General features: G+C 41.9%; 1 protein-coding gene across 33 annotated transcripts in view; it reads right to left on the bottom strand.

Moving 5' to 3' along the window:
- The window catches only part of LOC6534567 (protein phosphatase 1 regulatory subunit 12C), a 30,357-nt gene that overhangs the window by 3,322 nt on the left and 11,578 nt on the right, over positions 1-15,457 (bottom strand). For 7 of the 33 annotated variants that reach the window (XR_005561309.1, XR_006245209.1, XM_039374738.1 and 4 more), the window contains exons 5-20: positions 15,325-15,413; positions 14,797-14,964; positions 14,537-14,650; positions 14,230-14,320; positions 13,134-13,517; positions 12,488-12,580; positions 12,294-12,422; positions 11,785-12,001; positions 9,718-10,536; positions 8,427-8,571; positions 8,115-8,357; positions 7,707-7,804; positions 7,475-7,537; positions 1,551-1,693; positions 1,388-1,478; positions 877-963 (exon numbers count right to left, since the gene is read on the bottom strand). Coding sequence is in view for 31 of the 33 variants with exons in the window: in XM_039374738.1 (XP_039230672.1) it covers positions 877-963; positions 1,388-1,478; positions 1,551-1,693; positions 7,475-7,537; positions 7,707-7,804; positions 8,115-8,357; positions 8,427-8,571; positions 9,718-10,536; positions 11,785-12,001; positions 12,294-12,422; positions 12,488-12,580; positions 13,134-13,517; positions 14,230-14,320; positions 14,537-14,650; positions 14,797-14,964; positions 15,325-15,413 (2,974 nt within the window). In the remaining 2 variants the exon portion in view is untranslated. Of the gene's footprint in view, positions 1-876; positions 964-1,387; positions 1,479-1,550; positions 1,694-1,962; positions 3,160-5,176; positions 5,301-7,474; positions 7,538-7,706; positions 7,805-8,114; positions 8,358-8,426; positions 8,572-9,717; positions 10,537-11,784; positions 12,002-12,293; positions 12,423-12,487; positions 12,581-13,133; positions 13,518-14,229; positions 14,321-14,536; positions 14,651-14,796; positions 14,965-15,324; positions 15,414-15,457 lie in introns of those variants that run through there. The other 26 variants (XM_039374740.1, XM_039374739.2, XM_039374744.1 and 23 more) reach the window with 22 other exon arrangements.

Genomic DNA, 15,457 nt, shown 5'->3' with positions numbered 1-15,457 from the left:
ATGAGGCGCGTGGGAAGAGAGAGAGAAAAGAAAATCAAATTTGAGTGAGCGTATTGTTCAATGAGAGCGCTTTTGTTTAAAATTTGTAACAAATAGGTGAGTGCGATTGGTAGACGTATAACGATAAACGTATAACGTATAAACGCATGGGAACAGTGACCAAAAATCATAAAAGGTGGCAAATGACAGAGCGAGAGATTGAGCGAGTGATGAATTGAGATGCGATGATGACAGAGAAACATAATGGTCTTCAGATGAGAACATGTCTGATGTCTGTTGTTGCTGTGGTGTGATATGAAAAAATAACCATAGAAAACAAATGTATGATCTGATCACTAGGCGGAGGTGGGGCAAAAATAAATTGGCGAGGGAAATCAAAGCGATCGCTTCACTGTACAGCGGGGTGGCACAAAATAATACAAGTACTATACACAGGAGGACTTGCTAAATTAATTTCAAATCAAATCAAGTGCCATGGCATTCACACACAGAAGACAGCTAGTCAACTAACTAGGTGTTCTATATGATGGCCAAAAGGGAAAGGCAATTATAAAAGTAAGATTAATATATAAGGGTGATAGAAACGTGTGCTCGAACTCAGTGCGAAGGGATATTATGATTTTGGGTTATAAGAACAGAACAGCTCAATTCCAGTTAATAATAAGGGGGTTAATAAATCAAGATTTCAGACATGCAACAAGGCTTTTCGGGGGAAAAGTATCACAACTCTTGGACAAATCATATGGGGTATGGAACCAAAATAAAAATAAACCAAAATAGCAATCAATTTTGGGGTCCTGTTCTCAGAACACAAAAACAGCAACAGCGGCGGCACTTTTATCGCTTATGGTTAGCAAAGGACACTTTTGTAATTACCTTGAGCTCTTCTTCCAACTCGGAAAGCTTGCGTTCCATAGCTCTTCTTTCGCGTTTCTCAAGTTCAGATAGTGAATTTTTCGTTGTCTGCGAATGTGAAATGAAACAAGATGTGGTTTTGCGATTTTTGTTTTTCGATTTCGATTCGGGTCTTGGTTTTCTTGTTCAGTTTTGTGGTGTAGTTTATTGTAGTTTGTTGGGGTTCATATTGTTGTTCAACGGATCGAAAAAAGATATATATACGACAGAGCGGGGTGTAAAGAGCGAAAGAGAGCGCGAGCAGTAAGCTTCACATGAGGGGGAAAAAGAGGCAGCGAGGTGGGTGGTTTTTGTGTGATAAAGATATATAGTAAATATGTTTATTTTAGTGGCATACTTGAACTAAGTTTATGGTGTTGCGTGTTGTTTTGTTGTTGGTTACTGCTGCCAGTTTCGGTATTGGTTTATCGGCTTTCAGTTTATAGTGGGCTGATGTGGGCGTGGCATGTTAGGGGCGTGTTTCTGTACTTACGGCATTGGCGAATCTCTCGAGCGTTGCACGTGTCTGCAGGGCTTCATCGTCCTTCTGCTTGAGCATCTGCCTCAGCTTATCGTTCTCCAACCTATATGGGATTATCGATCATAATCGGGATCGGTTATATAAATTGGGTTTCTTGTTGGGCAGCTCTACATACTTTTCCGCTTCCCAGAGCGCCTTGTAGTCAATGCTATCGCCATTTTCCGTCTTGTCATTACTGCTGGAGCTCTTTGACTCGCTGGTGGTGGCCGTACTCGCTGTGCTGCCCAGGCGGGAACGGGATGTCCGCTCACTGCCACTCTGTAAGGAGGAAAAAACAGGAAACGAATTTTAGCAATTAAAACAAAACAGTACAAGCTTGAAGTCTTTTCTAAAAACTGCACTTCTTCTTCTATGTACTTTCTGATTTGATTAAATGTACAATGTATCCGTTCTATATGCTTTTCAAGATAGACTTTAAAAGTAAATAAATTAAATATGTATGTGTAAATTAAATCGTATACCAATAACAACAACAACAGCATTAAATAATTAAATACAAAACAGACTTAACCAGAACACCTGCTTACTTCATATCCCTCACTCTTCTCGGAGGAAGCACTAATGGATCTCTGTGCCGCGCTCTTCGACCGCGTGCGATTGCGAGACTTGCGCTCCTGTTCCCGCAGAGAGTTGCTCCTCGTAGCTGCGATGGCCGCCACAGTGGCTCCGGCACTGGTTACTCCATTTGAGGATGAACCACCATAGGCTCCATTCAGGCTGCTATTTGATGCAGACAGCGATTTGGTCTTCAGTAAACGCGAACTCTTGAAGGAATTGGACGAACTCAGACCGGGTGACTTGAAGGTCAGTGAGGCGGTGGTCACACCCTTATCATAACTACTCGAATAGGGGCTGACATATCGATCACTTGTGGAGTACGAAGATCCCGCCGAGGAATAGGAGCTGGGATTGTACCTGGAACTGTCGTAGCCACCACCACCGCTGCCTGTTCCATTCGAGGCCGAGGAGGAGGACGACGACGAGACGGTGGACAGAGAGGAGGAGAGAGCAGAGGCTTTAGACTGGCCGTAACTATGGCTCTGGCTTATATGCTGGCTTATATGCTTGCCCACCACCAGGTGGCCATAGTGATGACCACCGCTTGTGGCCGCCGAACCCGAAGCAGATGAAGAGGCGGTGGGCTGGAGCTGCAGGTAGTAGCGATTGCCCTGGTGCGATTGCGTTTTAGTTGCTGGCATGGCGGCATTGGACGCAGAAGCTATGGATGCCGCATGGCATGTGGAGGCGGATGAGGTTACTGCCGTCGATGGGCCACTGCTGGGAGTTGGCTGATGGGAATGCTGATTCGAATAGTGGTTGGTGCTGGTGAACTGCTGATGCTGATGTTGATGAAGATGATGATGATGCTGCTGCTGATGGAGGTGATACTTGGAGGCCCCGTAATCGTAGCGACTGCTCGCATTACCATAAGAACTCCGACCAGCACCTCCTCCGCCATACAAACTCTCCCTCGAGCTGTAGACACTGGCATAGGGACTCTGGTAGCTGGAGACGCCACTGCTGCTGGGAAAGTAGCCGGTGCTCAAGGGACGACCAGTGCTGCCGGAGCTGCTATAGCTACTTCCGTTGTAGTTATAGGCCCCGGATCCCCCACTCGAGGGAGCCATGCGCGAACTGGAGGACAACGATCGCCGCCGACTGGACAGCGGCGCCTGGGTTCTTGATCTCGAGCGAAAGGACATCTCGCTGATGGAAGTAATAAGCTATAAGAACATGGCCCCCATTAGTTTGCCGTCTCGCCTGGCACTTCGTATATCAATCGTCAGTGCCAAAGTGCAATTACGCTTAAACAGTTCAACCAGAAGCCACATGATCTGAATGCTCTTTCCTATCGGAGGGGATCTGCCATCTGGCCACAAGTTTGCAATGACCTATACTAGGTAAATCGTTCCCAATCCGTTTTATCTATTGGTAGTTTCACATAAGTAAACCATTAATAGCTTAGACACGTCCTTCATTATTTGGGTATGCAGAATTAATAGAATTTATAAACTGCGATCTACTGTTCACCACTTTCAGGTGTTTTCGAAATGAAACTAAATAAATCAGATGAAATCGGTAAATGTTCTTTAATTGACAAGAAAAGCTTTTAATGAATGTGGACAGCTATCCTTTAAAAGACTCTTTGAACTTTAGTTCAAATTCAAGATGCTATATAAAGAACGCATGGGAACGAACGATACCCCTGGGAATTATTTCCAATTACAGGGCATTTCGAGTTCGATTTTGATCGATTTGTGTTCCAACTATAGACGCGCACACAAAAGGCAATTACAATTATAATCAAAGCGAACACACAAAATGTTCTTGACTTCGGCATAAACAAAAATAAAGGAAAACAAACAGCTTTTCGGTGTGTTTACATGTCTCTATATACTCGAGGGATATATTTCGATTTGGAGAACGCAATATTGACATGTGGTTTGGGGGTCGGTTTTGGACGTGCACCGGGAAAACCAAAAATGACGTCAAGGCATACATTTTGACAATTTTCATTTCGGATTTCGACGTATGTATAGGTCGACTGGATCTCGACGGGATGCTCTTCATGGGATTGAAAACACATAGAAAACGTGATATATGGGTGCGAATATCCCGCTGCCGGCCTGGTATTTATTTGTTTCTCTAAATTGATGCCTCTCATCCTCCGCCCACGCGATACAAAACAACAAACATGAAGTCGACCGTCAGACCAGAAAACGTTTTTCATTTCAAGCGATTTTCCAATGCATATAATTCATGACGAACCGTTTCTGTTTCCTACAAGACTCGTTCTATGTATCTGCCTTTTAAATGGCTCTATCTATAGGAAATCGCCCATGAATGAAGCGCCTTTTTTAATGTTTAGTCTTTTGCAATAATTTTCCCCATTTGTGCCTTCTGAATTGTGGTAATTCAAACATTTTGCTTGGCAAATATCGCGTAAAATCTATAAAAACGACGCTTTTAAAAATAACATTTTCTGTTGTGTCATCCGGAAGATAAATGAACTAGCCGGGTCGCAAAGGCATCATAAAAAAGATAAAAAAGATTAGGAAACAGACGTAAATCTAGAAAAAGGATAAATACTAGCTAAATGATTTGGCAATTTTGTAGGAAAGTATCTATAAAAACATGACTAAAACGCTTAAAACCTTCAAATTTTTTCTGAATTTATCATTTACAAAAATATTTTGTTTAATGGAAAATACAATACTTTACAAGTATTGTTCGACAATTTAATATTTTTGATTTGAACTTGACTTTTATTAAATTTTGAACTTCAAAGATGTTCAATGAATTTTTGTTCAGTTCTCTTGTTAAACTTTAGCATTTGTGGTCACGAAAAAATACAAATAAATTAGGCACGTTCACGAAATCAAATTAAAAACTTATCAAAATAGCTGACCATATTTGCAAAAGCCACCTGAGAGAGCATCAACTTGAAATGTCCAAAAATTATGCGCAGTTGGCCAAAAAAGGCAACGCGGAGCGATTCCATCAACTGAAAACGAGCGAACTTTTTGTGGCTGGCAGTCAAATCATCAACTTCGGTTTGGAAAATCCCCTCCAGCTGCTACGATCCCCCGTGATCTCTGATCTCCCAGGGGTAAGCTGATCTAAGCGTATTGCAGTTGATTTTTTCCCCCAACAATTCTTTGACACATTCGACAGGTCTTGTGGTTTTCGGTCTCTGGTTGCACTTGACGTATTGAATTCTTGAGTTTAATTGGGATTTACATTGAGATTTAGACTGGTTTGATTGGATTAGCTGGGTTTGGGTGATCTGAACTGAATCGAACTGAGATGATCCGCTGTGCTGGGCGCACAAAACTCAACTGTGTTGCTCGCAGACGATTTGAAATGTTTTATTTGAAAGCGAACGATCGGAAATAAACACGAAAGAGCAGCGAAAGAGTGCCCACATGGAGCTAAGAGCCAAGTGAAGAGCGGAAAAGCCGGAAAAATAAAAGAAGACCAGGTGGCGGCATATTTTCAACTCAAATATGAACACAAGAAATAATAAGAGCAGGGAAAGGAGCCAAATTTTCACTTGAAATTGCGCACACAAAAATTCGTTATGCGAGTTTTTCACCTGGTTGAGCCACATCTAAATTTAGTAAATCGCACACGTATTTGGCCCAATGTCCGAGACGCAAAATTGTTAACTATGCTGGGGTCAGAAGAAATCAGGGAAACACGCCACAAACGAGAGCACTGCAAACTGGGCCAAAAGGCGAAGCACAGTCATTGACACATGACTGCACCGAAACTAGGAAAATTTGATCAAAAGCAGACATAGGCAAGCGAGCATAGGAAAAACTATTTTTGTTTGCGTTTAAATTTAGCGGTAAGTGCGCGACAGGAGGATCCAATTTGGGGAGTTGCTCCCTCCTCATAACTGGGCCAAAATCACACCCCTCCATGCTGAGTTTATACTCTCGTTGGATGCACTTTCCGGCTATAAATACCACATGACGATCCTTTCGTCGCAGGGAGAATGAGGAAGCAAATGCCTGCAGCAAGCTGTTATAAATTTAGCCGCACATATTCTCGCTTTTTCTGCAAAGTTCAACGTACGTGTGCCAGCTTTTCTTATTATTATGCGCTTCTCTATATAAAAACAGAAAACAGACAAACAGATATTTCCTTCGGTTTGGGTCGTGCCTCTGTAATTGCCCAATTTATTATAAAATGCAAACTGTCTGCAAAGACGATTGTGAAAGTGATTTTCCCAGATGCATTTGCAAGATGAAAACTAAAGACTAAAACTAAAGAATAAATGCACAATGGCACACTTGACATCGTCAATCAAAGAGCTTCAAATGGTCTGCCGTCATTTTGGATGGATCGTTTGGGGAAACACAGCCACACATGCTGAAAATTGCATACTATTACTTATTTCTCCACGCCACAGCAAAACGAATAGTAAAAGCTTTAAATTCCAGGAAAATATTGTGCTCAAAATGAAATTTTCATTTCGAATTTAGACATCGTGTTACATCATTCACTTCATGGGATGTAGACCTTCGTATCGCACAGTTTCAGACAAGTAAATTACCAATTAAATACACTTTTAATGATTGTGTGTATTTGTACCAATAAATTACAATGGGCATGTATGAATTGCTCTTTTAATTTGTTAAACAAAGTAGTTTATAAGGAGTAGTTCTAAAGACTCTTCTGTACTTTCCTAGTACTATATAGCTTGCAAACTACATCCAAATATTAAAATTCAATTAATGCTAACGAACATAATGTTTCTGAAATATAAAGCACATCATTTGTGCATAGTTTTTAAGTTTAATTGACTACTGGCTAATGAAACAATATGAAATGCAAATATGTAGCATTTATCAATGCTAAACCGAATGTAAGATTTATGGTCCGTCTTTAATTGACCAATGGTCAAAACAATTAATAACTTTTTATAGGAACAAGCTCAGCGCACGTTAATGACAAGATGCACTTAGAAATTGTGTCAGATTTTAATAATAGGCGACACCGGCGCTGACACTTGCTCAGATAAATTGTTAACAGGTTCTCGGGCCAGACTCGTGATTTCTATGGACGCAAATTGGATGCGCACTAATAGTTCTGACCTCGGCCATGAAAGGATTTGCAGTTGCCTTGCACTTACACTCGAATTCCCACACGAAAATTCCGAACCCACAATGCCACGTGCGCACTTTCAAAGTGGCAAATCATAATTTCGTTTTTGGGTCGTCCGCTAATTGGACCAGACGTACGATGGGAAAATGAGAAAATTGTGGGCCAAATGCATGGAGGAGGGGCACTACACTAGCTACTTTGAAGGACGCGGAGTGCTCTGAAATTGTGACAAGGTGTGACGAAGGCAGAGGCACAAAGAAAACACATGTGGTCAGGTGCAGCTCGAAAATAAAAGGCTGACACAAATATTTTCTAATTGCTTGGCAAGGTGTGAAATATTCAATAATATTGATGCTGTTGCTGTTGTTTTTGTTGTTGTTGGTAGTTCACATATGGTAAGCACTAATTATCGGTGTGCAGACTCACCTCCTTCTCCTTCTCCTCGTTGTCGTTGTTGGACGATTCGTTCTGTCGCTCGGGGTCCAGTTCCTGCAGCAGAACAAAAGATATTTTCACTTTAGCATATTCCCATTCCTCCGACTAATTAGCAATTTGACTGAGAATAGTTGGCATACGGCTCTTGGACCATGGCTCATTAATTCTGACAAACTGCCTGGCAATTAGGCGCCCAAATGATGTATCTCCCAGCCATACTTACATCCATATCGATGTGCACCACGCCCGTTGATCTGCGCTTCGGCTTGCGTCGCCTCTGAATGACGGTCTGTGTGCGATTATCGTTCTCCTTATCATTATCTGTTGAAAAATGGGAAGAATGATCAGTTTAGCTTCTATTTTAGGCACTAGAATATCCTATTCCATATTTCTATTCAATACTCTGAATTTAATAGAGACAGATTCTTAGGCACTAGCTTTACTTCAATGAATCGTAATGCATTTTTTCTGTTACATGTGAATTTAACTTTAGATACTACGGAATTAGTTCTGTATGTTTTTGGCACAACTTAACGTAAATACACTTTGGATCTTGATACACCTATAAGAGACCCATGAATCTCAACAGTTGCTGGACATGATTCCCTAATTCACATAGACATCTCCTTACCCTTGTCGTCATGGTTTGACGTGGCATTTTGTGCCGTAGCCGCTGTATGATTGGCATTGGTGGCAGACACTGAATTGGAGGTTGAGTTGCTAGTCGAGTTCGCTGCAGTGGTCGCTCCCGTAGGCGTGGCATTCGTCTCGAATTTGCGAGCTGAGGGCGTGAAGTAGGCACTGTTGTTCGTGCCCTCGCTGGGCGCGGAAACTGGACGACCCACAGAGTTGAGCGACTGATTGGAAGCATTTACTGCAAGGGAAGTAAATATTACTATTACTATCTGGAAGTTAGGCGCGTCTAATATCCATGATAACTCACGTGCATTGGGACCGCTGCTGATGCGCCTCTGGACACCAGTCGTGGTTGATAAGTTGGCGGCTGCCATTACCGCCGGAGCACTGGGTATGATGGTGCTGTTGTTGGGTGGATATGTGCCACCGCTGGTTATGTCCTCCAACTTGAACTGCATGGATAAAGAAGCTTTTACTAATTGCTCAATTTAATCATGAAGATACAATGTTAAATATCAATATATGTTTTGAAATGTTTCTCTATAATTGTCGTATTTGTTTGGGTTGTGTGCGATGTATTTGTTCTTACAAGAAGCTATGCCGTGTCTTGAATCATTCGAATGCAGCGGGAGTTAGTTTATACTAAACATTTAGTAGTAATCAACTAGTATCAGACACCATATCCATTTTGGATCCATCAGTTAGAGCCCGCAACCCATTACCTAAGCTAAGCATTTTCTGTATTTCCCTGAACCAGTATAGTTTAGTTAATATTAGTTGAACAAAAATGTAAGTGTTGAGTAAGTAACATGCAAGTAGTTAGTTATATTTTATAATATATATTTATGATCTTTTGGTAAACAAGATTTAATAACAACGGAAGTTTAACATTAAGAAACACAAAAGCAAATGCTATTGATTGAATTTTTTTAGCATGTAGTATTTACAGAAAATGTCTATCAGCCGAATGAAGAGAATTGGTATCTAAGTACATACATACGAAAAGCGTTAAAAATAAAAAAGTGAATCTATTAAATAATACATATGGGATTTCTTAATTATAAAAGACTTATATTTTGAGTACATCAAGCACAAGTTACGAGCAAATTAAAACATGAATAAGTACAGATGCGTTGATAAACTAAATGCAAAAGATCTTAAGATAAATAATTCAGGCGTTTAACAATAAAGTATTTATTCAAATAGGCGGATCACTTCATTATTTATTTTTCCTTTGAAAAGCAATGTTACTTTCTACAGTCATTAAACATAAATAAGGTAGGCGTTAAGTTAAAACGGTGGCAAAATCGAAATGATATAAAACAATGACCTTAAATTAGATTTCTAAAATTCAAAAATCCATTTAGTTTTTTATGAATTCGACCAAAGCAATGCAAATTTTCGCATTTTTCTAAGCAGAAGTTCTCAATTAATCATACATACACAAATCAAAATAAATCCATGCTACACTTAGAGATTAACAAAAGTATTTACGGCGCACACGAATTTGGCAACCGATCGAAAAATAGTCTTGACGTATATTGAGGATTAGGCTATCGGATTCGCTTAGAGGACAGAGTTGGGTAGTGTGGGCATACCTTGGAGCCGGCATCGAATTTCAGGCGCCAAGACGGACGCCGTTCTGCTGCCGAAGTTGAAGACGAGGATGCAGCTCCACCCGCAGCACCAGCACCACCACCACCTCCTCCCGCGCTGCTGTCCGTTGTGCGTCGGGCGTATAGACTGAGTAGCGAGTCCCGGGCATTGAAGTCCGGATGGGAGGACACGGGCGAGGCGGTATCGGACTTGGTTTCAGATTCCTGGCTGCCGGACCCCGCCAGACCCCGCTTGTCCCGCAAGCGCACTGGACTCTCGAGGGCAGCGGGCGTGGTGGCCGCCGAGGATGACTTGATAGCTTCTGTGCTAGGAGCAGCGGGAGCCGGAATCAGTGGCAGATCCGTGGGCCTGGCATGTGGTGGCTCCTCGGCCTGTTCCTCGCTGGCGGTTTTGGCAACTGGGTCAGTCTTTTGTGGCGATCTTATGCTTTCTACATTCTCTGAGCTTTCGGGAAGCCGTTCCCGCCTGGGCATTATCGTATAGCTGGCACTGACCACCGTCTGATCCTGATCACCCTCCGGATCACTATTGGCATCGGCCTCTCTGTCGGCCGACAGGGATCTTCGCACGGGAGCGGATAGCGTAAAGCTAGCAGTGGTATCGTTCTGACTTTGACCAGTTGAAGGATTGGACACCACCTCCTCGATCTCCGTCTCATCGGTGGCCGTTGTTGTGGTGGGTATTATGGCTGGCGGTGGAGTGGTGGGCGGTGGCGGTGGTTGCAGCTCGTCCTGCTGCTCATTGCTGCCGAGGATTGATGGTGTTGGAGCTGATGTCGATGATGCAGAGCTTGTTTCGTTCTGTTAATAATATTAGTTCGGAACAAATAAAAAACAGTTGTCCAGAGGCGATGGACGCGAGTGCGTTTCAAACAAAAATCAAAAGGTCTCACTATATATATTGTATATAAATAACAATTGCATACTATAATGATACTTAGGGTGACCCGATTTGATTACGCATGCAAATGGGACATGCAAAATGATAATCATCAACATATTCCATAGACATACAGTTTATTGCTATATAAATATAGAGCCTAGTGAGTAGTGAGTAGTAAGAGAACTGAACATAGAGATAACTTAAGAGCTGTAACATAAATACAATTCGGAATGGTAATTACGCTATGGTTCGCTGATCTGGAGCTGCTGATGATTGGAAATCATAAATATAAAGCTACGCTATATAGAGTACTCAAAATCGATGAGGTGGAGGCGGGGCGAGTCAAAGGGCGTGGCAGGGCGGAGCGGAGCTGGGCGGAGGCGCATTACGCAGGAACTGAACTCAACTTGATTGGTTAAATGCGATACTGCGATCGATCACGAACGAATAATAATCAAAGAGTGGCAACGTACGCTAAATGAGCTTTGATTGATCGATGAGACTGGATCTGATTGAAATGATGACCGCTTACGACTGCGGCTTTTTTGTGGAGTGAGACAACAGAATGCGGCAGGTTTGAATTTACCATCAAGATGGCTAAAGCAATTTGCTTTCATTTTGTACATTTATCAAGATCAAGACTGAAAGCGCTAGCAATCTTTGAAAGCACCCGATTTAATATGCATTTTTACATTATTTTTGTTTACAGATAGATTTATATTCATATTCATAGCATACTTCGTAGGGCATTTCAAAACCTTCTGCATTCTGCATATTTACTAAACTACAATCACTATTTTAGTACATTTTTCACTCACTCACACAATCAATCAATGGTATTGTTTATATTTAATGATTGTGTTTCAGTGAGTGAACAGAATCGAACACATAAACAGAAAGGGATATCCAAACAATGGGGACACCATAACCATAAGCATATATTTTTTCGGTTTTTGATCTGGTGTGTATTGCTCAACGTTTGAGTGGGTGTGAACTGCATGTGGACATCGTGTGTGGATGGTGTAATCCCGGCTAGGACTACAGGTATGATCTAACAGTGATTCTATGAAGAGAGCTTCCTCGAGTGTGAATGTTTCGGTTTGGTTTTTGTTGTGATAGCTTGGATGATCTGGTTAGAGTGGCCACTTGGACCCTGGACTACTTACGCCGCTGTTGCTGATCGTGTTCGTGGTGGTGGTGCTGATATTGTTGTTATTGTTGTTGTTGGCCATGCCCATGTTCTTCTTCTTAACCAGCTCCTCGGCACTCTTGATCTCGTCCAGGGTGACACCTTGGGTGGACCGGCGAGTCTCCCTCACGCGCTTAGCATGTGCCTTTCGTTGCGTTTCGCTCTCTTCATCACGCACCGGTGGCACAAAGGATCTACGTGTGGGTTGAGTAAAAAATGTAGTTTTAGCATTTGCATTAACATTAATTATTTAAACTGCATTCAATAAACGGGCTACAGCATTGGAAAGCCAGTGGAAACACATCAATGCTAATTAGCATGTTAATTCATCGATCGGAAAGTTTAAATGTAAATAGAACATCAGTTCAATATCACAAATCATGCTACAAAAAACTTCGCTTTCTTGGGATCAAAAATCGGGTTAGCAGCTGTTTAGCGGGGTTAGCTCAACGTGAATGGAAACAACCATTAATTCTTTCTCATTACTTGAAGAAGTTCTTGATCATATTGCTCGCGGATTGTTTGGGCGGTGGCTTGGAGCTCTCCGCATCGCTGACACTGGCCGTGGACGAGCTGCCATTATTGCTCTTTTCTGCTATTTTCGCTGTAACTTGGCTAATTGATCGACAATGGAGTTTTTAAAACGAGTCGGCACATTATGATTAACCAAATAAACTTACCTGCGTATTGGTGGGGTCTGTACAGTTGTCGATGGAGAATTGATCGCCGTGGATGCTGTGCTCGTAGGCGTGGCAATCGTAATCGTCGGTTTCCTGAGGATAATCAAAATAGAAAGACGTTAGAGAAGAGTTCAAGGATGAACTGGGAATACAGCCAAGAGTAGGTAGACGACATTGGTGCGTGGCCTAGGAAAATATGTTAAATAGTTTGGTGCAATGAGTTTTTATACTGAAGGTGTAGAAGAGTAGAAGCTAAGCAAAAGCACAGTAGGTTAATAGTTACAACAAATTAGGGTTGTGTTAACAGCTATGAGTAGGCATGGCTTTTAAACTAGATCAGATTTTAGTCCATGAAAATTTCATTACTTATAAGCTCGCATGAGGTAGTTAATAATACGAAACTGAGTTTGGATTATATTAGAGAGTATTGCATACAAGGTAAGCTTTATTAACTTCTTGGTGGCCTAATATAACCCTTAAGTTTAACTCTTTACTTAAAATATCCATTTACAACTCATAACAAATCCAAATTAAGCTATGAAATACATACAATTAGAGCTCCCTCTTTACAATTTAACAACTTCTTAATGTAACTAACAAATCTGATCTAGTCGGCCTTTTGGGATGTGTTGAATGCAAAACAAACCTGTAATACATTGAGTTATCTTTGAGTGAGGCCGATCTTTGTACGCTATATAATTGATTTGCTGCCGATGCTGCTGCTGGTTGCTGTTGTGGTTGTTGTGTTGTGCTTGTGTTGTTGGTGTTCGAGTGGGTGTTGTTGAATGTACTGGATGTTGTTGTTGTTGTTGTGGAGGTGCTTGTTGTCGTTGTGGCGCCAGCAGCATATCCCAATAGCAGATCGCTTTTGTTGTTGTTATTGTTGTTATTATGATAGTTATTGCTACTTAGGTTGTTATTGTTATTGGATTTATTGGCAGCAGCGGCACTAGCATTCGCATTCGCCGGCAAAATGGGACAGGAGTTGGCCTTTATGCGTGCCCGCAGCTCATTGTACTTTTGATAGAACCTGTCATTCGGAATTGCCGATTTGCGGATTGGCGGTTGGAGTGTGATTTTCGAGCGTTTTTCGAACGTTCGATCGTGCGGGCGGGCGGGCGTACAGGTGGGCGGGCGGAGCGAGCAGGTGGGCGAGCGGGCAGGTTAGATTTCGGGATAAGCGTTTTGATGAGTTTGTTGTTTTTGGTTGGTTGTGGTGCGTTGGCAATGCAATTTTTTGTTCGATTTTTGATTGTTGTTTAATAAAGGGTGGAAAAAAAATAAAGCAAAACAAAAATTTTAAAATCAATACAATGCTTTGTTTTCCCTTATTTGTTGCCTTTTGCAGTCAACGCTTCACTTTGCCAAAATGCGAGTGGTGTTATGGAAAAAGCTCATAAACGGAAAGCTTGTGATTCATGGAGATTCCCAGAGCTTTCCCAGATCATGATACCATCATGGGTAAATTTAAACAATTTATCAGTATATGAATTTCGAGAAAAGCTAAATGAGTGGTTTACAATTTCAGCGTGAGTATGTGTGATAATGACAATGATGATAAGCAAATGCAATCGGCAAGAGTGAAAAGCGAACTGCAAAGTCAACCAATAAATCAAGACCTTTCGGTGCAATTTGGCCGATCGATGTACATGATTATTGTATATGTGGGTTAATCTGAGATGCGATTGGGTGTTTGTGTGTGAGCGGCACGCAATGTTTTATTTTCTTGGTGTTCAACTCACTTTTGATCGTTCTCAAAGCTTTGCGTGCGCCGCAAAATGACGTCGTTGGCGGTCTCCGAGCTATTGCTGCTAAGCTCTCTATCAGGAACTTCTGCAAATGGTAATTATATTGATTATTACTATCTGATTCGATTACAGACGTTGCCAATTACTGCTCTTCAAGGGATTGCAGATAGCAGATAGATCATTGTAGATTACAACGTTTGCTGCATCGATGCATTTATACACAAAGGCTTTCCTTTTGAACAATTTATTAATTTCTTATCTGCAACCCTTAAAAGCACTTGACAAATCCATTAGGACTTACGATTATTAGTGGGACTGTCGTTGGGGGTGCGGGGCAGTTTGCGTCGCCATGGCGCCTCCTCCTCCACTGGATGCTCGACGGCGTGGATCTGCTGGTTGGGCTTGACGTTCTCAGCTGTAAAAGCAACAAGTGAAAAATGTTAGTGGTCATCTCAAAAAAAAGGTACAACTAGGAATAGGTTAGTGGCTTTTGGGCGGGCTATCACAGAAAGGGTTCGTCGAGGAACTCCTCAATCGGGACGCAAAACAAATGCCGACTACCTTCGCTCTCGGAAAGACTGGTCAAGTGTGAGCTTTCCGTGGAATCACTCAGCTCTTCTGTATCGCTCTGGCCACTGGCCACCACTTCGCCACCTCCACTAACATCATCATGAGCAGCGCTTGGAATCGAAGAATCAGCTTCGGTAGCTTTACTCGAGCCACTGGCAGCTGCAGTGTGCGTGATTTACAAGCAGAGACAATACACAAATACAGAGAGAGAGAGAAAGAGACACCATACAGATACAGAGAGAGAAGAACAGGATACCACTGATGGATGATCGTGATCATGATGAAGGCAAATTATACTGGACAATGTGATCTTGAATGACTAAAATACGAGAGGCAGTGGCAAATGTTTTACGATTAAATGCTCCAACAACAAAAGGTTATCGCGCATGAGAACCTAAACAGGATAATAAACAGGACGAACACAAGAGTGTGTGTGTGCGAGAAATCAAAGAAAGCTATTCGTTTATATTATGAGTCCAGGGTAAGTTGGAGATAGCTCCGATTTGGAGGCATACGCACCATCCTTTGTGGCATCAGTTCTCACTTCCACACGCACCAGTTTAGTGGGCGTCTTGTCCACATGATTTTCCATTGCATCTGAGATTCTGCTGAAAAGTATGAACAATTCATGCATTAGTTATGTGTTTTTACA

This window comes from Drosophila yakuba, chromosome 3L (genome assembly GCF_016746365.2).
Source record: "Drosophila yakuba strain Tai18E2 chromosome 3L, Prin_Dyak_Tai18E2_2.1, whole genome shotgun sequence".
NCBI lineage: Eukaryota > Metazoa > Arthropoda > Insecta > Diptera > Drosophilidae > Drosophila > Drosophila yakuba.
This window is presented reverse-complemented; position numbering and strand designations above follow the sequence as displayed.